Below are 23232 nucleotides of genomic sequence, written 5' to 3' on the forward strand. Positions count from 1 at the left end.
GAGGGCGCTGGCCGGGGCGGCGGGAGGAGGCCGCCAGCCGCAGCCTTATCAGCGCGCCGCAGGCCGGGCCGGGCCCGCGCGGTCGCGGGTTCCCTGCCGCCGGCCCATGGGCGGCGGCGGCGGCTCGGAGGCGCCTCCTCCTCCTCCTCCCGCCGCAGACCCGCGCGGCGGGGACCTGCGACCGCAGCAGCAGCTCGGGTGCCGCGCCGGCCTCATGGCGGGCTACGCGCCGCGCCTGCCCTGGCTGCTGCCGCTGCTGCGCCGGGCGGCGCCGCCCCCCTGGGCTCGGGCGGCCGCCGGGCTCCGTGCCCCGCCGCTCCCGCCCGGCAGGTGCGGGGCGCACCCCGCGCCGCCTCTGCTGCTGCTGCCGCCGCTGCCGCCGAGATCCCCGTCCTACCGCCGCCGCCTCCTCCCCGCCGCAGCGGCAGCGGCGGGCGGCGCCCCTCGCTCCCTGAGCAGCGCGGCGGGCACGGAGCCGCCGCGGGGGGCTGCGGGCGCTCCGCCGCGCTTCGAGGCTCGCAGGCTGCTGGCCCTGGCGCACCCCGAGCGCCGGAGACTGACAGGTACCGGGGCCGCCCCGGGGCTTTGCCCGAGCGGGAGGGGGCGGCGGGCGCCCCGCCCGGCGGGGCTGCCGGGGCCGGGGTGCGCGGCCGGGCTGCGCCACCGGAGCGGACGCCGCCGGGGCGAAGGAGAAGGTCGTGCTTCCCTGGAGAACCGGCCCTGCTGGCAGCATCCCAGCACAGCGAGGAGTCTTGGAGCGAGCCTTCCATACGTGTGAAAAGCTAAAACCATACATTCTGTCCTCTCTTCTCACTTTGCCATCTCTTAATCTGTTGGTTTTTGAAGGGAAGGCAAAAGTTTTGGAAGTTAAAAGAACTTGGTTCCCTTTGTTTAATGCCTCTGTGCATGTTCAGTGCTGGCCTCACAACCTCCCTGCGATAAAATTGGGCACAAGACATGAAATTAAGTAAAAAGGGGAACCTATGAGTTTAATTTTTAAAAATAAATTGGAATCATGTCCCTCAAGAAATTTTACTTAAAACTTTTGTAAGGTGTTTTGATGTTTTAGTAAGATATCTAGTGCCTGTGCGGTGAAAACCAAAACACTGTGGCTGTATAAATTACACCCTTAACACTGATATTTTCAGCATAGTATAAATGAACTTTTCCTGACATTTCTTCTCATGGGTTAAAATGATAATAATAGCTGTTGGTAAGAAAACAATGTCAAATTATTATATGTTTTGCGTTTTTTAAGGTATCTCTGTTGGCAGACAGTATGTGCACTGTCTCATGAGTGAGAGGCCTGTAGTCCTCTGTAAAAATATAGGTAGTTCCCGTGGACTGAGTAAATGGTGTTTGAGAGGTGAGGTAGTTAGACATATAAAGAGGTGGTTTGTGGAATAAAAAATACTTTGCACAAAATTTTATTCACACTGGATATTTACAGAGTTTCATTACATGTTGGTACTATGTAGCAAACATACCTGCTGGTTTTACAATGAAGTTTTAAAAGCCTATGGTTTTCCCATTTAAATTTAATCAAGTAAATAAATCAGTTATTTTAAGGCTGGCTTTTAGGACCCTAGGCTTCTGAATAACTGAAAATTTAATTCAGTTCACTTTCCTAGGCACTCGCTCCCAGCTTGTTTATCACAGGCAGAGTTGCGGTATGCTTGTTTGTAATTATGTTTTGAAATAGAGAAAAGTATCCTTAGTCTGTGCAGTCTGCTGATGGTTTTATCTAAGTAATCAGCTATCACAGTTGCTAAAAACATGCAGTTTTGTCTTTTAAGATAAAAAAATGGCTTGAATTAAAGTTTAAAAAAACCCTAACACAACAAGTTGATCATATCAAGTCATGTTGATGAAAAAAATATGGAAATGTAATGACTGCTTTTCAGTGTTTGGTTGGTCTTCATTCTGGGGGAGGAGTGAATTTATGTAGCATTCTTCTTTACTGACACTCTGCTTAAGGGAAAATTTGTAGTTAAGTTGTAATTAGGTGGGGAGATGGAAAAGCTAACAGGGAAAATTATGTTGGTCATTATAGAGTGCAGGGATAACAAATATGGGTAAAGTGCATTATAGGTGGTTGGGCAATTGCAGGTACCCAATGTTAAAATAGTTGCATTTTGTTCCTGTTGCAGCTCTGTGCAGAGAAACTAGTCCTTAAAAACCTAGTATGTCTGGGTTTGCTCCATTCAAAAAAAGGAAGGTTAACGGTTTCACTATATGAAGCAATGAACCAAGGGTAAAACCTTTAATTTCCTCTTCGAGTCCATATAGCTGTTAAGCAAATGCTGTGAGATCTCTTCAGAGGTGTTGAAATCTCTCCAGGTGCTGTTCAGTGCTGCAGGAAGGCCGAGTTCTTCCAGGTTTTCTGTATTGTATAGAAGAGGCAGCTGGTAACCTAGGGCTGTAGCAGTACCAGGGTGGAGGGCCGTGTGCCTTTGCTGGCACCCCGCATGGCAGGAGTCAGGATGCTCTGCCTGCTCCTTGCGGCTGTGAGCTGAAATTCACAGTCTCAGAAGGTGAGGTGGTTGCCGTGAGGACAGTGGAAGAGACTGGGAGCACAGGAGGATTTATGAGGAAGTTGAGCAAGCCTAGCTTCGCCCGTCTTGGTGTGCTGGGGAAGTGGCGTCAGCTGATGAGGTGCAGGTCCAGAGGTGAAGGTGACCTGCTCCCCTTGTGATTGGCAGCAGAGGAGAAGGTCCCATCTTGCTCTGTGCAGGGCCTCTTCACCATCCAATGGCTCAGGAAGAAGCGGTGTGCTCTGGCCCAGACTTCCCATGTGCAGGCACACAGCACCTCTTGCAGCAGGAGCTTCTTACCCTCTGGAGGCTCCTAGGAATGAAAATAAATGTATCAAATGTCATAATGTCCAAAAAAAAGTATCAGCGTAATATGTTCCATGTCCAATTACTTCTGCAGTGGGGTAGAGCTATGAATGTATTTTAAATGGGACATGTGTGTTAAATTTTGTTGTTTGCAATTAAAAGTGGTAAAAAAAAAAAGCCCAGATACTATGGTGGGAATTCGCTCTGTTAGTGACCACAGTTTTGTGTAGTGATTAGGAGTTTGTAAATCCCATAATACCTCCCAGGTTTAACAAAGGAGAGAAGTAGTTGTAGTAATTCCTTGGCTGATCTGGTGTAGTCAGGTAAGGTAAACCTGCATCTTCGGTTCAGTTCAGTTCCTGGGGAAGAGGACAGAGCCATTGTTGGAATTATTAAATCCTGCTCTGTGTGTGTGAGACCACAAAAATGCTTTTTCAAAATTATTCCTTTTATATCTTCCTGCCTCCTTGTTTCTCCCCGTGAGAATCTGTCTGTTGCACTTTATCCAAACCACACTCGAAGGAAACAATAGTTGTATTGAATTGTAAAATAAGCACAAGGAACTCTGAGATTTTTTAATCCCATAGCAAAGTGTGCGCTTTCTCTCTATCAAACTTTATGTGCACTGAGTAAGAAGTCTTGTTTTGTACACAGGTCTTCTTTAGAGGTATCCAAGAAATGCCTCTAAAGAAGGCATTAATATCTCAGATATTTTATTTGGTAATTTTTGGCAAGTTTGTAATAGCTGCTTTCCTACAGGTTAAAATTTCAATTAAGTTAGGAGAGCACTGCTTTATTCATAATCGGATTTTATTTTACTTTAAAATTACACCAGGTGATGCACTTTGATTTTTTTGGAAGGCAATTTGTGGTTTTAAAATCGTGATTCCTATATGTATATATATGTAGAGGTAACTTGCTGAGTGTTTTCTCATGTGCAGTGCACCAATAAAATATAGGCTAGGTGCTTTTTGTTGCCTCTCCCCCTAGTTTTTCTTCTGATTTTGTCAATGTTTGGTATGAAATTCACAAAAGGTCCAAGCAGCCTTGCAGCTTTATCACAGAAAGTTTGTTTTTCTGTGTAATTGGTCGTTTATTTTAAACTGGGGGTGAGCTGTTAGCGAAGCTACTTAAGTAAGATATTGCAGAAACAGTAGCTGCTTATCGCTGTGATCAGTTAGGTGCTTAGACCTTAGTTTCCTTGGGAGTGTTGTTGCTGCATTATTTGTGTGAACTGTGGATATAGAAGGAGTAATAGCTAGGGTGGTCTGACATAAAGACTGTCTTCTATACAGGGTAAATGTGAACAAGTTAAATGCTTTACTGTTAAATAAATGCATGATAAAAAAAGAAGCCATACTCTCTCCTGCAAACCTAGAGTTATTCTGTTACTTTCTAGCATTTTGCGAGCTGTATTTTTTTTTTCTGAGCACAGTAACACCGTTGTTCTTAACAATGTAAGGAGTATGGTTCTAAAAAGTTCTTGCATAATAATAGATGCAGTGCAGATGCCATATGTGAATTTACTTTAACGGAAAGAAAACCACACCACTCATACCTAACCTAGAACTATACAGAACATCATTAAGTGCTCACAATATACTCTGGAAGAAGATTTTTGTCTTGTAATAAATATTTGCAGAGCTGACTCTTTGCAGGGTTGATACCTTTGCAGGGTTGATACCCAAAAATATTGTGGTACAGGATCCACCAAAAGGAAATGAACTTTATTTGACCAACAAATATAAAATTTACCAGTGCATCTTTCTCCCGTAAAAGAACAATTGAAGAGCCAAATCGTCCTGAATGCACATTATAATGTGGTAGGTTTTATTCAGCACTCCAAATGCCCTTGTGGAAGGCCAGTCAGTGTTCAGCTTAAAAATTGCCCACATACTAAGTAAAACTGCACAGATAACTGATAAAGGATAGACATTCATTGCTACTGGTAGAAAGATATTCCTCACAAATGCAAAGATTGTTTCTGAGCCATCAGCCCTCCATATTTAAATGAAACCAGGACAGTAGCTAAAAGATTTCAGGAAGTAATACTCATAGCTTATGGAATAGTAAAATCTAACTCCTGTGACCTGTTGCTGGGTTAGTGTGCCCTGCCAGATCTCATCAATACCTCATTTTTCTGTCTTTCATCCCTGAATGGCTTGGATGATCTTAATTCTTCTGTGGTAAAATCCTTATGTATTTGTCTACAAAACAGCCCCTCACCAAACAGGCTTGCAAGTATTTTCTCTTCATAGACTTCCAGATACTATAGTGGATGAGAAGGGTGCTCTGGTAAAAGCCAGCAAAATTAGAAACGTTCACTGTCTTGGTGTTGTTTTTGTGTGTAGAAAATTAATTTATGGTTCTTTGGAGTCAGTCTATGTTCTGAAGAGAGGTTTCTGATAGTTCTGCCTAGTTATTGCTTATAAATATCGTGGTTTATCAGTTTATGAGGTTTGGCAACCTCATCCTCTTAGGAAGTTGCAGGTTTGCTGTCAAGAAGCAAGTCATGTTGGCCTTAACAGAGAGTATGTTCATCTTAATAGTGATAAAGGCATCACTTTGTGTAGCAATCTGGATTTCTGTGCAAGTAGACAAGCAAAATATTTGCCTAATGTTTCCAAGAGGGTTGCTCAGCTGCTGCTGCAGCCAGCTTTCTTTGTCATTGCTCCTGTTGCCACTTTGAAGTCCTGGTTTTATAAGTTCCACTGATCTGCCTTATATTTTGTTTACTGTCATGTCAGAGCCTACCAAAAAATTACTTTAAAAAATAGAAGGGTGTGTTGTGGGTCTTTGTTTGATGTCATTTTCTGGGTAACAGAATAAGCCATGTGAAACTAATACTATAGAGTTTACTCTGACCTTTTTTTCTATCAGCAACAGCCTTCAGTGTCACTGGCTTGTCTTCATATCTGGTTGCTGAACACATTGAACTCCTCCCTTCAGCCAGTTATCAGCATGACAGCTCCTCTGAAGGAGGCCATACAATGAGTGTTCGCTGGTTCCTATTTTTTCAACTAGTCAACCTTTCAAAAGAAACAAAAAAGAGCAGCCACTTGGCAACTATGCTATTTTCTACTTCGTCTGCTGGCATAATCAATGTGAGAGTTTCAGTTAGGGAACCTTATTGTACGTGTGATTTGTGGTTAAATTAATAAAGACATGTATGTTGCTTAGTTCAATAGTTTTCAGTTTGCTTTAGATAGTAGTATTTGCTTTTCATTCAACAGTTAAGGCTGTTGGAAGTAATTACAGTGAAACCCGTGCTAGTTTGAAGGAAGAAGACCTGAAGATAAATTCAAGCCACTAGACAGAAACATGTGAGGGGTTTAGCTATACAGTCCTCTTCCTTCTGTGAATATTTATATCTGCAGTTCATATGTACTGTTCCATCCATAACTGAGAAATTGTCTGGACTCATGCAGACTGAGCTGGCATGCAGTACTGTGCTTATAATCAATGCTTTTGTCCATCTCCAGCTGCCTTGGAGACCAACCAGCTTTTCCTGACAGGAAATAACCTGGGTTTTATTGGATTTTTCCCTGCTGCTTCACAGCTTGAATCACCATTGCTGCCAGGCTGTTAATAAGGCCATTCATTTTTAGCTAATAAGTAATATCCTTATGAGATGTGCCTATGGCATAGATCAATAATTTTGCACCAGAAAGTTTTTCACTTTCTCCTCTGATTTCTTATAGTTTCTATAGCTTCAAATTAAAGATCCAAATCCTGTATCTTTCACACACTTGCTGGCTGGACTGTAACACAAGGGAAAGATTGCAAATAAATCTTGGCTAAGAGGGACAGGCTGCAGCTATGCATTTTTTGTACTCTAAATTCTTCCTTATAAACACACAGCTCTATTTACAGCTCAAGAACAAACTGAAACAAAGCTTTCCATGTGTGTGAAGGTGGTAAGAGGCATCAAACCACCTGTGTCAGGTGTTAGAAATACTGCTTACAGCAGTGTGCAACAGGGAGGCTGGCTGCTGTCTTCATCACAGAAGTGATACAAGAAGTTCAGTAGAATGGATCTAAACTTCAGGACTTTTTCAGCACAGTATATTTTTTGTCTTCAGAGACATTATTTGCTAGTAGTTTTGCAGCAATCCTATGAATGGTTGCTGTAAGTGTGTAGTTCTTGGAAAATGATGCTATATAAATGTCATTGTTTGTTGTGGTTTTCATATCAAGTTTGTTCAGTTTTCAATTAAGATGTGGTTTTTTCTAGCTCTCAGTCTTCCAAGCTTGGCTTGACTTTTTAAAATTAAACTTTGTTCTTGGCTCTAGAAATTTCTTTGCAGATTTAAGTTCAACAGGCTAAGTTGTGGTTCAGTGTAATTTTCATACTTTGTGATACACCTTCAAAGAGCTATATAGTCTGTTCCATGGCTGATTCTTCACCTGGGATTCAAGAGCTCTGCTCATCAGCAAATGTACTTCTAATCAAGACTTATGCTATTTTCCTTTTAGACCAATAGTAAAGAGTAAAACTAAATGACTTTATAAATGTTTATAAAATTTAAAATTAAAATAAATCCTCAAGTTTATCAGTTAAGAGGAAATCAAATTTGGGGGATATGTTGGTTTCTGCTTTGTTTGGGTTTTATTCCCCAATAAAATTGCATAGTTCTCAGATCAGATCTTTACTTCAGACCATTGTTAGCTCAAAAACAGACACCTGGAAGCTTCCATACAGTGACAAGCATGAATAATAAAACCCAAACCAAACAGGAGTTGAAGGATTGTGTGTAAGAATTAGGTAACTGTCAATGTTCTCTAAGGGTGACACCTGTGAAAAGTTAACCTTTTTGGATGGTTCTGTTGAAGATTTGACAAGAGAAGCAATTCCAGGACTGTGATTGTATACAGAGGCTTTTCAGAGTCTTAAAATATGCCTTGCCTAAGTTAATTTATACAGTAGTTTAAAATACCCCTTTCACTGGGTGTCAAAGACTGCTGATTATTTCAATTGGCACTTGCAAGCTTAATAGAAATTTCAAGTGAAAAATCATTTCATTTGTACTATTAACAATCTTGTAAGTTCAGAATAACTTTCCTTTTCTTGTTGATTTGCAGCTGCTGTTGGCTTTCTGGCAGTTTCCAGTGTCATTACCATGTCAGCTCCTTTCTTTATGGGGAAAGTTATCGACATTATTTATACAAATCCCAGTGAGGATTTCACGGACAGCCTGACCAGCCTGTGTGCCTTGCTGAGTGGAATTTTTTTATGTGGTGCTGCTGCTAATGCTACACGTGTCTACCTCATGCAGACTGCAGGTAAAAACAGAAGCAAAAGTGGTACTGAGAGTCATCTTGTTTCTTGCAGTCAGAGTATGTAATGATCTTAAACAAATTTTTGGCCATGGTCAAGAGATGATTTTGGAGTCAGTACCTTTTTTTAACCAGAGCAAAGGTAAACTAATAGTGCAAAGATACGTATGTTGGAATGATTGCTCATTTTTATGAGCAATATTTTATTTTATCTTTAAGATCTCATCTAACACTTCTTACCAGACTCTATTCCCTGTAACATGCCTTGTTCAGTGCTGTGCAGTCCTGTGATTTTTATATTGTTGCTGTCTATGTAAAGTCTCTTGTGCCATGCTTGACTGACTTATGCTTTTGACAGGACAAAGAATTGTGAAACGTTTGAGAGCAACCATGTTCTCCTCTATTGTGAAGCAAGAAACGGCTTTCTTTGACAAGACCAGAACAGGAGAGCTGATAAACCGCTTATCTTCAGATACAGCCCTTTTGGGCCGCTCAGTGACTGAAAACCTTTCTGATGGGCTCAGGGCAGGAGCACAAGCATCTGTGGGGGTTGGAATGATGGTATGGTGGTCTCTTACTTGCTTGACACTACTTGTAGTTTCGCATTTGTTTCAGTTCTATTAGGTGAGTGTGAGTCCGACCAGTAACAATTGTGTGCTCTTGGGTTTGAGTGTATTTCACTGGTTATCTACAACAGATGCAGAGATTATTGCAGTAGGTGATGTGCCTGTAGCCAGCCACTTGATGTTTACTCACAAGCAAAATTTGGAGGATGATGGATTGATATTAGCTACTGTTTCTACCCAAAGTTATCAAGCGAAATGTAGTAGGCAAATTGCTGAATTCCATTCTTACTGAAGATACTGAAATCAGTGATAACATTCCCATGGTTGCAGGTAAAATACGGTGTAATGGACCTGGTAGGAAGTCATTTAAGTTGGTTGATTCTGGTTAAGCAAAGGCAGCACCGCATATCTAATTAATGCCACAGATTTTCACAAGTTTTATTCCTTCTGCTTTAATCTGTCAGTAAAGAATATGTTTCTGTAGGAGCCTTGTTAATGGAGGCTTCCATTGAGGGTTTTTTTTGGTGGCCTTAATTTTTTTATGCTTATGCATTGGTGTGGTAATTTCTGCTGTCTGCGTGGAGTTAAAAACAGACAGCAAATAGTCTCCTCATAAAAATAAGCATCCAATATTGTCATTAGAAACTGTTGAGAGTTTCCACTATGAAACTTTAAAGCTTTAATATTTAGTCACTGATAAGAATTGCTGATAAGAATGACTTTCTGTGCTGTCTTACAAAAGGACTCCAAGTCTTTATCTTAACAAAGATAAAATGAGATAACTTTATATAATGCATTCTGCTCCAAAATACTGCCATGACATGGTTGTAAGAGGAGTACTATAAAAGTTTGCCAAGGAAAGGAAGAAGATATTATTATTAAATAATTATAAAGCCTATCAATTATGTTGATTTTGAATCTTTCTGGGGATTTTTGTTTTCAATAGAGAAAGAAAGCTGAAATTAAAACTCGTTAGATCTAAAGTCAGTAAATCTTATGAAGAGAACCTCTTTAGGTTCATTAGAAGCAATGATCATTACAAGTGATAAGTTTTGCAGCAATAAATTAAATACCGTGTTCCACCCATTCGTGGGTGCTAGGGAGTAATGGTGACTCCATCTGTTTGTTCCTCAGTTACCCAGAAGTACTGTACGATATTTCTCTACTCAGAGCTTCTGTATTACACCATCTATGTAATAGTTGTGAAAGCACTTTAGAAACTGTGTAATAGCTTATGTCTTTCAGCATCCCCAAGAGATTTCCTGGTAGGCCTGTTTAGTGGCAGGTTAAGGTGCTTGACTAAGACCACACAGAGAACCAGTGAGAAAGCTAGAAATTAAATCCAGATGGCTTTGTCTATAGTCTTTTGTTCTAACTTCCCAAATGCTGTGAAAGAATGGATATTTTGCCTGGAAAAAAATTAAAACATGATAAATGAAAGCATGGCAGCGCTAAATCCCTACTAGTTTTAGAAATGTAGCAAGCGAAATTGCACTTCAGCACTCCAGGGATTATTTTTAATCTGAATGCTAAACTCTGACAATACCTTTTTCTTCTAGTTCTTTGTTTCCCCTAGCCTTGCTGCATTTGTTCTGAGCGTTGTGCCACCCTTGGCTGTCCTGGCTGTGATTTATGGCAGATACTTGCGAAAGCTTACTAAAGTTACTCAAGATTCTCTTGCAGAAGCAACACAGGTAACCTTTCCAGTTAACTTTAAAATTGCTCTAATGCATTGAAGTTAGTATCTCAAAAGTTACAGATCTGAAGACAGTTGTACTGTTAGTTCTGACACTGTGGTTTAGCACCTAAGTAGTATGACAGGTAAATGTCAGTAACACTTATTCACAGATCTCAAAAACAACCATGCTTCCTTTGTACGTAGCAATATAACACAGAGATACTAGGCCTTGAGAATTTGGAAATGTAAGAAATTACAAGGAGCTTAGACTTTAGCTTTGTGAGAGGAAAAAAAAAAATCAGCCTATGAAGTCCTGTGGAAGTTGGTACCTGGACTTGGAAACCACTTGGATGATGGTTTTGAGCTTGAAGCTATCTGAAGCACACTAGATGAATGCTTTCTTTGCTAGCAATTCCATCTCTGAAGTGCATCCCTGATGCTTGATCTTGCTGTCAGCTCTTAAATGTTTATGGGGCCTGTTTCTTAAACATTTTCCTCAAAGGCTTAGCATGGGGGAACATTATTATAAAGCATGGAAATATAATTAGGAAAGCTGTAGTTAAAATAGTCACAGTTGCCAGCTGTTATAAACTTGGGATGTCCTTTGTAGAACTGCCTAAAAGGAACATTAGCCCTCTTCCGTTTGTCTTCTTCAGACTGTGTTGGTGGGAAGCTTGTGCCTTTGTAAACCAGGTGTGGGACTTCAAATGAACAAGCAATTGTTGTGTTCCATTCAAATTTTCAGGTTGAATGGGAGATGAAAGAAGGAAAATTATTTTTTGTATTATACTTTTACTTACAAAAGGGAACTTGTTTTTTCTAAGACCATCACAATGTCCATTAACAACTTAGTGTAAGTGGATGCAATTGAGGTATTTTAGAATTAATACTTTGCTGTTTAGAAGTTAAAATACTAAGTTGAAATGAGACATTCCTAGTTGGGCTAAATTAATTCCCAGCATTGCTTTGATCAAATGAGTGGAATTGTTTTAGGAAATAACTGCAGGCTTTTTTGCATGACTTAGTATGGAACAGATATTCTTTATTTTTTCCCTTCCCACATTGTTATTACATATTGTGAATAGTAACTTCCCTGTGGGTGTTGTTCACACCAAATTTTTTAACCCTACTTTTATATTTTTCTGTCTCTGCTAGCACTTAAGACAATCTTGAGGGTTGTTTTTAAAACTGCCTGGGCATGCAGTTTGCTTTTAACTTAGTAGAATTTAAAAAATGGGGTTTGGAGTGGGGAGAGGAAGGCATGAGAAATTTTCCAGTGCTATCCAAAGATATGTAGATTAGTGAAATGATATTGGTTTAACTTTCAGGTGATCTGTAATGCGAGCATTTCAAATTGTGTGTCTCTGTGGATCTGTTTTGTGCTTTGCTTCAATGCAGTTAGCTGAAGAGCGTATTGGAAACATCAGAACAGTTCGAGCTTTTGGGCAAGAAATGGCTGAAATGGAGAAGTATACAAATAAAGTTGATTATGTGCTACAGCTGGCTAGAAAAGAGGCACTAGCTCGGGCAGGCTTCTTTGGAGCTGTAAGTATATTTAATGAAAGTAAGCTAACCATGTTATGCAAAGTGTCAATTATTTTAAATTTCCCTATGATACTTAAAAATCTGCAAGTAAATGATTGAGAATAAATTGAACGTATAAAACTGTGGGAAGACTGGGCTTAAATAAGCCTAAACTGCTGTGAAACTGCATTTCAAGATAAAACAGTATGATAAAGTCACTATAAACCTCAATTTCTGCACCACACCCCATAGCAGGGGACTACTTATCTGAGGCCACACCTTCTATTCAAGGAATGAAACCAGTGGAGACCTTCCCCTACCCTTAGCATTCAGAGGTTTGGCTCCCCAGTGAGAGGAGCATCAATCATAGGAAGGTGGGGAGTGCACAGGTAGGGGAGGAAGGCTTGGATTTTTCCATAACTGTTTGTGTAATTGAATTCTAAAACTGGAACAAAGCTGCAGACTATCAATTCTTCCTTGGTAATGATGGTTGAGAATAATGTTTAGTGTTCCTTTCCACCATGGGGGAAAAAAAAAGCCAAAAAAGAGCTGCTTGCTTTTTGAACACTTGTTGGATAGCACAGTGCCGTGGATGTCTGTCTGGCTGTTGGCTGCTTTACATTAGAATTGTTGAATTTACCTCAGTCCTCCAAAAGTCTAGATACCTATAGTGTGAGAGTTCTTTTCATTACAAGGAAAGTTCTGAAACAGCATTTTAGAGGATGAAATTTAAGATGTATGTGACAAAATCTGCCTTTTCCTTTTTCCTTAGACTGGCCTTTCTGGAAACTTAATTGTCCTCTCAGTGTTATACAAAGGAGGATTACTAATGGGCAGTGCCTACATGACAGTTGGTGAACTCTCCTCTTTCCTAATGTATGCTTTCTGGGTTGGCATAAGCATTGGAGGTATGGAATGGGAAATTAGATTTTCTTCATGTAAAGGCATTATAGTCATTATAGCGGTGGGAGGGAAGTAGCTCTTAAAAAGTCTTCAAAAGGAACTTCTCAAGAAATTATTTTTTTTTCTGAAGAGTTAATGAAAATAATAATCTGTAACTTAATATAAGCCTTCTTTTTCCCCAAAAGAAAGGTCGGGTTTTTTGTCAATGTGTGCATGTGACAGTATATATTACTTTAATTTTCTTAAGGTCTAAATTAAGATACTTGCTGTATTGTGTAAAGCAATAAAATATTTGGGTCTATGTTAAGCATACTCTATTTAGAAAGGCATGTAACATTTAGCTGTAATTCATTATAGAGTGTCCTCAACTGGAAGAGTAAACAAATGGCCAGCAGAATGCTGCACTCAGTGCTAACCTTCTGGTTTTCCTTACTCACTGACTCCTCCTGGAAGCCCACACTCTGTAATCTACTGGCCCAGCAACAAGCTGTTCATCTTTTTGTCAGAGCTGTCTTCTTGGCTGCATACAGGCAAAAATGATAATAAGTTGCTCAGAAGCTCTACAATTCACTGGAAGCATTCTTCTTTAAAATGAGCCTGTTCATTCTGATAGACTAGGAGGGCAATGCAGCTTTTTCTTTTTTAAGACCAGGCCTGATATCACAGGGAGCACAAAGATCTGTTTGAGGGCAAAATTTAACAAACCTGCTTCCTTGTATATCAAATTCCAGTGGCATCCATTCCAACTACCAGCCCCCTTTCTTCTCTGCTTAAATCATTGAAGTTTGTTCAATGGAGAGATACCTGACACTTTGAAAACATGGGGCAAGCTAATATTAAATAAATGAAGACTAGAAGCACTGCTAAAAATATCATTGAATTAGCTTTCATTTGCTATAAAAACATACTTTTAAATTCTAGGTCAGATTATTGTAGAATGTAGTTCTGCACAGAGCTCATTTTCATGGGGACTCTGAAGCAGAGGTGTCTTGCCACAAGAGGCCTGCCTTCCTAGATGCCTACAGGGCATATAAATCTTCCAAGGGCTAAGTCTGCTCTGTATATGTCATCAATGCATATAGGAGTCGATGCAACAACTGTGAAGTTCACTGCATAATCTGTGACTTTGCCCTTCTTTGTTGTAAGTTTGCTGTGTTTTCTTACAAACACAGAATATGGGTTATGAAAAATAAAAATGTTTCCTAATTTGTGTTTGCTGTCCATATTATATAATGTTTTGTTTATGAGTGGTTGTGGATTTGCAAACCTCAGTGTTTGAGTTCAAAGTTGCTCTGTGAAGCTTATGCCTTCCCCTGCCATGCCCTGCTCTAGGATGTGATTCTGTGGCTCTTTTTTCCAAGCAGACAGCTTCTCACCATGGCTCTAGTGTTGCAAACTTTCAGATAGTCCTCAGCAGCAGCATGATGAGACATCCTGCCTACACTTACAGACTTGTGACCTTAAGCTGAGCTTCTTGCTCTGCAAAAGTAAACCAGTAAATCCATTATATATATATATTTAGATTTACATATTTTTATTTGCACCTTCATTTTTCTGCCCTCCTGAAAGAATTCTTAAGCACTTTCCAGGAATTCAAAGGTCATGAAATCGTTGTATTTCTTTTGAAAGGCACACAAAATTTTAAGAAATTGGACATCTTATATCTATGTACTACTCCATTTTTAGTTCTGTTTTTGTTTCTGTGTTTATGTCAGCTGGAAAGCCCTTCAACCAAGCTACTTTCAAGATGATTCACAGATCTGCTAAGAGCTGGGACCCAGAAATATGTGCAGGCTTCGTTCTTTGCTTTTGCTTTCTCCAGTACTGTTTGAAGTATTCTGGCATGGGAAACACATTTCTTTCCATTGTCCACTCTCCACACACCTTCTCAAGCACCACTTCAGCCCTGGGTTTTGTGCCCTCTCTCTGCTGTAGCTGACTCAGCCAGGCTACCCTGTGTTAGTGTAAACCTATCTGACAAAGAAGAGCATTCAGAATGCTCTGTTCTACTGAATGGTCTGGGAATATAGCTGGTTGAATGCAAAGCCATTTTCCTAAAGTTGGATGCTGTTCTTCCTGACAGGTGAATGGGAAAGGCTGTAGTGTATACACATAAGCCAGAGTGTATTAACATTTTCTTTTCTTTGGAGTGATTTCTTTTATAGATAAAAAGAAGAATGGTGAATAAGGGTTATTGGCAGCTCTCAAATGAGACTAGATAGGATTTAACACTTTTAACAGTTTGTTGGAATAAAAATTCTCTACACATCTGATCCTTCAATGCTGCTGCTGAAAAGTATAATGCTATTTTTATCTCTTCTATGTCTTCCATTGCATATGGATGCATAATACTGTTCTGCTTTCTGTTTAGGTCTAAGTTCCTTTTATTCTGAGCTTATGAAAGGACTAGGTGCTGGTGGACGTCTTTGGGAACTTATTGAAAGGAAACCCCAACTTCCATTTAATGGTAGGTTCTTGGTTTGTTACTGTTTAAAGGTTGATTTTGTCTTACAGGTCAGCAATACTTTAGAAAGGTGTGTGTAACACTTAAAGGTAGTACTGACTTAGATAATTTTCAAAGAAACTAAATATAGTCATAATCATCCTTCTGATTTTACCTAAGTACGAAACAGATGCTGAAAAATTTCTTTAATAAAAAATTTTAGAGGCCAAAAGATTAGCTTAATTAATTACTTTTGGTTTAATTATTTTTTATTTATTTAATTCAGAATATGATTTTGAATCATATTACTTTCTAATTTATGTGACTGAGGACATGGTCATTTCTAGCTTTTTGGAATTTGTTGATGTCATCACTACTTCCTCTTGATTCAGCTTTAGAGCGAAAAGAGTGGAAAGAAGAAAAAGGAGAGGAGGGAGGAGGTCTTTGAGATGGCTGTATCTCATATTTCCACTGAACAGTTTACCATGCTCGTCTCTAATGGCTCAGAAATGATCAGAGACGCTTTCAAAACCAGGTGGTTTTCATTAAGAGTATTGCAAGCTTAAACATTTCATACTGATCCAGTGAAAATCAGCCCATAGCAAGACACGTTGATATGAGTCCTAACTTGCAAACACACAATTTGAGGCCTTTCAGCAGCACATACTAAACTGAGTTTTTGATCTGCCAGAGGAATCAGGGACTGAGGCATGACTGGGGAATAAAAGTAAAGGGTAGGGCTGATAGGGGGACTTCTGCTTCTTGGAATAGTATGGATGTGTAGCTACAGCAGGTGTTGCTTTTGGAGTGATTTGCACATTTCTCCTTGCAGTAATACTACCCACATTTCTTCTTTATTTGAGGAGGCAAGATTTTATTTTTGTAGAAATCTGGTTGTTGTTGATGACAGCAGATATCTTGGGAACAAAGAATAATGTCTTTTTTCTTGTGTCTGGAATCCAAACAAGAGACAAGTACATAGCTTTTAGATATTATTAGTGATGTATAGAGGAAGGACTTGTGGTAGCAGACTTCCTGTATTGCAGTAGATTCAGTGTTTCAGGCCATGGATAGACTGTGCAATAACTGCAACTGAGCCATAAGATAAGTGATTACTTGCTGCCGTGGTAATAAGGATTATGCTGCTAACACAGGATTTAGCAAACACATTTCTCTTCTGAAAAGGAGGTTTACAGGCTATTGTGGAAACATTATAGTGTGTGTGTCCATTGGTTAAAGTCAAGGAAGGAATTGGCATGTGCTACCCCATGCTATGGCTGGTTGGGAGTTACTTGTGTGCTGCATCTGAAAAGAATTAAGGGTTTGAGCTGTGCTTCTCCAGTACAAACAAACATGACTCGGGTATTGCTCTAGTACTGCCAGTTTTTACAAAGTTGGTGGGAACTTCATCTTTTGGAAATGCAGCCCCACTTGTCCAATTAATTTGCTTTGTATGGATATGTGTCACTGGGTTTTAACAGGGCTTGAAGAAATTTTGTTTCTTTGTCTTAACAATTTATCAGCTTTTTCTAATAATGATATTAAGAAACTTGTTTAAGTCAAATGCTGTGTTCCAGAAAGAATCTGGTTTTATTTAACTTTGGTAGTTGTTAATTCATGGTGGTTTCATTGATGGAAAATTTCACAAAGTGGAATTTTCATTTCAGTGAGCTGTTGCCCAAGAGTTAGACCTCTGATTGGTATTTGAATTTATTAAATATTCTTTCCACTGAAGGGAGAAAATAAAACTAAAAATTGTCTGTTAGTGCAGCAAACGTAGCAGCAGCTTTATTCCAGTGACAGGAACTGCTCTTGTTCAGAGGGGGGTGCTTCAGGTGACTTTTGTGTCTCGGTGAAAGGGCAATAAATGATTTGCAATGTTTATCTTTTTGTGTTCTGTGGCAACGGGACTTTGGCCTTCACCAATGCCTTTTTATTTCATGGCTCCTAATTGACAAAGCTTTAATTGTTTACAGTATGTTCACTAATTCAGATAATTCTATGAGAAGTGATTGTTGTTAGTCGTTAGGTATTAGCAAGATGCAAATTCTCCCTCTTGCTGGAGGTAGCCTACAGGTTCCATGCTGGTGAGCAACCTGAAATTGCATTCAGGAATGGTTGGTATACCACACTGATTCACTCATGGCTGAAATATAACCACTGTGGTCCTGAAGTGTGGCTTGCAGTTATCCATAGATTGCATGTGGAGATAGATACTTCTATTGAGTGTCTGTAAAGCAAGGGCTTTACGAGGGCTGAGCTAATTTTTGTTTCTGTTCACGTTTCTGTATTTTATTCTTTGTTATATAGAGGGAATCACATTAGACAAAGACGTATTCAGAGGTGCTTTGGAATTCAAAGATGTTGAGTTTGCATATCCAACACGTCCAGAAGTATCCATTTTCAAAGATTTCAGCCTTTCCATTCCAGCTGGCTCTGTTATGGCCCTTGTTGGCCCAAGTGGTACAGGGAAATCAACGATTGTATCCCTTCTGCTGCGGCTGTATGATCCTATCTCAGGTATGGTTTGTGTATAGCTCTCATTTGGAGCAGTTCATGCCTTGCATCTCAGATAAACCTTATAAACAGCTGGGGTTCCTGTGCTTGAGCTCCATGTCTCCTTCTGGGGTATATGGTTACCTCATGGTGGTGCCTGCATAACTTTGCATTTCTGACCCACCAGTAGAGTGTGTGATTCCCCAGGGGTTGTCATTCTCAGCTGTTCCTTCAGACTCTTTCAGTACGTGTCAAACACACTTGACTTCACTGTTTCCTAACTTAAGGTACTATCACCGTTGATGGCTTTGATATCCGTCAGTTAAATCCACTGTGGTTCAGGACAAAGATTGGAACAGTAAGTCAGGTAAGGAAGAAAAAGAAATCCAAGTGGATGAAATTTTGTGATCAACTAGCTTTTCCTCACTTTCCTTCTTTTTAAAAAGACATAGTCTTGCTTCTCCATGAAATCCCTCCATCTCACCATAACTGCTGTTGTGCATGCTTTGTTCTAAAAATAAGTATTTAGAGCCAGTTCTAGTATTCTATAGTCTGTTTTTACATAATCACAGAGATCCAAAATGTTAGTATAGAAGAAAAGTGTGCAGGTGGAGACTGGAAGGTAAATTGTGTAGGTATGACCAACCTAATGCTTGCTATAATTTGTTGAAGAAAGTAACAAAAATCTTAACACTTAATTACCTTTTCTATTGATAAAAGTCACACAATCATATTTTACACAACCATTTAAAAAACTGACCTTCTGTGCTCTGAATAGTTTCCAGGAGACCATAATCTCCATTAGGAAAGCATGAAAATACAGCACAGGTAGCACTTACTTACTTTTATAGTAAGTATCACCTTCCTAGCAACCTCCAGACTCTGGAAGTCAATGGTGTCTTAAAAATAAGCTATTTCATCAATTAAAATGTTCATTCCCTCGTCTCCCCAGATACTTTGCAGTGCAATTAACTGTTAGGCTGATGTTCTGGTTAAAAGAATAAGAGTAACTGAGTATTTGTTGCATTTCAAAACAATTTCCTTATGTAACAATGCCACCAAAAGCTTTTCTGCAAAAATTATTTTCTTGTTGGTATATTAGCATTTTTCTTTTTGAAATAATCTATTCCATTTAAATTACCAGTAGGAGGTCAATACTGGTATTCAAAGAACATGACTCTACTTTTTAAACAGAGCTCACTTACCTTGTTTCAGACATTTTCCCATTGTACATCACTTGTCCTATCACAGTTCTCTGTTGCAAGCTTGAATACAAATTAAATGCACATAATGCCATAAAATCTGTGTAGAGATTAAGAAAAGAATCATTATTGTTGCAAATCACAGAACAGTTTGCATTGGAAGGGACCTTTAAATGTCATCTAATCCAATCCCCCTGCATTGAGGAGGCACAACTAGATGTGTTTGGTCAGAGCCCCATGCTTGAATGAGCCTGACTTGGAATGTTTCCAAGGATGGAGCATCCACTACCTCTCTGGGAGACCTCTTCCAGTGTTTCACCACCTGCATTGTAAAAAAGTCTTTCTTATATCTAATCTAAACCAGCTCTGCTTTAGTTTAAAACCATCACCCCTTGTCCCATGACAACAGGCCCTGCTAAAAAGTGTTTCCATTTTTCTTAGAGCCCCCACTTTAAGTCCTGTAACACAACCATCAGGTCCCTCTGGTGCCTTTTCTTCTCCAGGCTGAACAGCCCCATCTCTCTCAGCCTCCCCTCACAGGATAGGTGCTCCATCCCCTCCATTGTGATGATATGAGGCAAAATACAAAGGAAGGGCTTTTGATGTTTGAATGTATAGCTCTTCCTAAACTTTTCCTAAAATATTAGGAATTGATAGGTATGTTTTCTCAGTTAAAAAAGCAACTTAATTTTTAATTGGTTTTCACTGTCCACATTGGTATTAGGGGAGGAGGTTTTTTATTAGTCTTTTATTCAATTAACTCTAGCTTATGTATTATTTTTATGGATATTGTATGTGGAGTCTTGTAAGTGGGATTTATGTTATCTGACATACTAGATAACACATGCACACAATTACAGATCTACCATACCAGTTATGTGTTTGCATTTGTCAGGAACCAATTCTCTTCTCCTGTTCTATTGCTGAAAACATTGCCTATGGTGCAGAGGATCCTTCTACTGTGACTGCAGAGGAGATTCAGAAAGTTGCTGAAATAGCAAATGCTGCTAATTTTATCAGAGATTTTCCAAAAGGGTTTGACACTGTAGTTGGAGAAAAAGGAGTTTTGCTTTCAGGTATGTCTTTATGTTGTTTATTTTAAAAATCTTGATGCTATTGAGTGATGTAAAAATTCCGTCATTTTTTGTTACTATTTTTTTCTCCAAGCTGTGGCGTGCCATAAGTATTAAGAGAATCCACCCTTCATTCCCCACTAAAGCACATGGACCTAATTCTGCTCAGCCCAGGCATTCAGTTAAAATTACCTGACATCTGTTTTCCTGTTTCAATTTACTGATTATTTTTCCCCAGGTGGACAGAAGCAGCGAATTGCAATTGCTCGAGCTCTGCTCAAGGTAAGCCAGCACCCAAATAACTAATTACTTCTTGGGGGGAAGCAGGAAGGATTAACAAGGATGAGGTATTTCAATGGGAGAGGCAGGAAAATATTTTGAAAAGGGAAAACTGCATCTTTTATGTTAATGAAGGGCTGAGTGACTTAATTAATGACAACTTACTTAATGTCAGTGCTTCTCCCTATATTTTAGCCATGTTTTTTGAAAGACTGATGTTAAATCATTGTAAAATGGCCCATTTCCATAAGACGAGGTCAAGGATGAAGGAAGACTTTAAGAATGTGATGCTATTAAACACATATATGACATGACTCTGTTCAGATCTCTATCATTCATGGGTTAATTTTTCTGGGTTGCAGTTTACTAGGACTTCAGATGCCTTGTCTTAGCTTTGAGGGGAGGTGACCTGGATTTGGACCAAGGTGATATTTCAGGCAGAATGTAGTGTCATGTTTTTCTTTGAAGATTGGTGTGGGCCTAGCTTCAGGGCAGGCTCTGTGCTGCACAAATTTAAGGGGGCTTCTGAGGATCAGAACAACAGACAGTTTGGTTCATGGACAGCCACAGGGGCTTGCAAGGAGGCAGTTTGGTGCTGATGCTCAGCTGGAAGTTTTGATCCTTGCTGAACACGGTTTACATTCATGTTAAGCCACACAGGTGTCTGTAGCATCCTGGCATGCCCAGTTCTGCTAGATTAATAGGAATTTCATTACACCTGTTCTCTTTTACCACTAATGCTGAAAAGCTGATTGTATTTCAAGCCATGCATCTTATACGGTTCATGGGATTGAAGATTTAATGTTGTGGAAGTAAAAAGGTTATAAAAAATAAATGAGTAGTTGATATACTGGGATATTTGAGGGTGTAGTGAAGTCCTGTCCGTCCCAGATAAAGAGTAAAGCTTTTCCTCTCAACTTTTTCAAGGAAGTTTGGTTATTTTCTGTAATTCAGTAGTGAATTCTTCTAAGGGATTTGAGTGCTGGCATTTTTATTTTTTTTATAATCTAAGTGGGAGAAGTTCTTAAATGCTAGTTCTATGTGTTTTACCTGTGAGTGAAATACTGCTTGTTGGTAGGGCTTTGTTACTTTCAGTTACTAAGACAGTTTTATATAGCAGACTGACTGCAAGCAGAGGGTAGCTGAGCCTCTGTGAAAGAGCCACATAACAATGTAGAACTTTTGACCACAGTGCTGCCAAGAATGCCTTAAAAATCATCTCCCCCCTTTAGTCTGTATCTTTCAAATGGTTGTCCAGGAATAGTATTCTGCTGTTTGAGTTTGGAAAATTTGAAAATGGAGGAGTATTGGTTCCGTTTTGTCCTCTTAGCATTTAGATTTCTTAGAAGTAATGCTTTGAATGACACTTTTGATGAAGTAGGTACTCTTACTTGGAGTTTTAAGCTATATGAATCCTCCTCTCTATTGACATAAATATTCAGATCTTGTTTAATTGTTATTATAACCAATTTTACTTTCTTTTTCAGAATCCTAAAATTCTTCTGTTAGATGAAGCAACAAGGTAAGAAGAAGAAACTTAGAAATTATGTACTTGTAAAACTCAGATTTGAGAATTGTTCTTTTCTCTTTTCTTTTCTTTTCTTTTCTTTTCTTTTCTTTTCTTTTCTTTTCTTTTCTTTTCTTTTCTTTTCTTTTCTTTTCTTTTCTTTTCTTTTCTTTTCTTTTCTTTTCTTTTCTTTTCTTTTCTTTTCTTTTCTTTTCTTTTCTTTTCTTTTCTTTTCTTTTCTTTTCTTTTCTCGTTATACATTATCTAGCCCCTTATTGCTCTCTAGTCACAAAAAAGAATGTGCCTTCTAGAATGTGTGACTTGTTTAGGAAACCTATAATAAAAGGTGTTTATGCAAAGAAGAAAGGATAGCTGGTACATTGTGATTTTTCATGGAGTTACATTCATAATATATAACATGATTTTGAAACATCTGCTAAGGCTTTTTGGGATCTTTAGTTTAAACTTAGATCCTCGTGTAAAAGAAATAGGATTATTGTGCAGTGTAACTGATTTTTTTTCCACCTACTTACTTTGGTGTTATTTCTCAATGCTTATTCTTGCATATGAGAATATGTCATGCCTGTAACTTGGAAGTGAGCACTGAGCATGTTCATTAAACTTTCCTGCAGTTCCAGTAGTTCATCTTCACCACAAATAGAGAGGGTTGGCAGTTTTGGCAAAATAAGCCTCATGCATACAAAACCAACCTGCCTTACAATAACAAATCTCCTCCTCTCTCCCATCCCCACCCCATTTGTTGCTAGTGCTTTGGATGCTGAAAATGAGTATCTGGTGCAAGAAGCTCTGGACCGGCTGATGGAAGGGAGGACAGTCCTAATCATTGCTCACCGTCTGTCTACTATTCAAAATGCTGATTTTGTTGCAGTCCTTGGCCAGGGTAAAATTCTGGAATGTGGGAAACATGAGGAACTACTTGCAAATCCAAATGGACTTTTCAGGAAACTAATGCAGAAACAAGCTTTTCTTCAGAATAATGATACTTTTGCATTGGATTTACAATCCAGAGAAAAGGATGTATTAAAAGAAAATGTATGAGACAATGTATGAATAATTACAAACGTCAAAGACTATAACTTATGTTTCAGTTATGTAAAGTAAATGTTATATTTTTCCAAAATGTACAAAATATTCTTTTGAAACTTAAATGTGTTTAAACTTTTTATTGAAAGCTTTTCAATAACTATTGTAACTTCTAAAAATATCTGTCACACTGAGATAATTTCAGGGTATAGATTTTTCTGCTTTTGCTATTTTGAGGCTGTCTAGAATCTTGTTTCCTGTAATGCACTATATGAAGATGTGTTCCATTCTCAAGTAAGTTCAGTATTTTAAAGGTAATTAAATGACAATCTTATCATTTTCATATCATTGTCTCTCTCATTCCCAGGAACTTTCATGTTTTGTGCTTGTCATTAGTCTT

At 39.1% G+C, this 23232-nt stretch overlaps 1 protein-coding gene across 1 annotated transcript; it reads left to right on the forward strand.

Annotated features, from left to right (window-relative positions):
• On the forward strand, window positions 1-23175 carry ABCB10 (ATP binding cassette subfamily B member 10). Its single transcript, XM_005491131.4, has 13 exons — window positions 1-563; window positions 7923-8123; window positions 8476-8678; window positions 10243-10377; window positions 11760-11906; window positions 12658-12793; window positions 15160-15255; window positions 17542-17751; window positions 18015-18094; window positions 19825-20005; window positions 20241-20284; window positions 21769-21803; window positions 22556-23175. The coding sequence occupies exons 1-13, from the start codon at window positions 107-109 to the stop codon at window positions 22845-22847; spliced, it is 2217 nt and encodes a 738-aa protein (XP_005491188.4). The 5' UTR covers window positions 1-106; the 3' UTR covers window positions 22848-23175.
• The last annotated feature ends 57 nt before the right edge of the window (window positions 23176-23232 follow it).

The sequence above is a fragment of the Zonotrichia albicollis genome, chromosome 3 (assembly GCF_047830755.1).
Source record: "Zonotrichia albicollis isolate bZonAlb1 chromosome 3, bZonAlb1.hap1, whole genome shotgun sequence".
Lineage (NCBI taxonomy): Eukaryota > Metazoa > Chordata > Aves > Passeriformes > Passerellidae > Zonotrichia > Zonotrichia albicollis.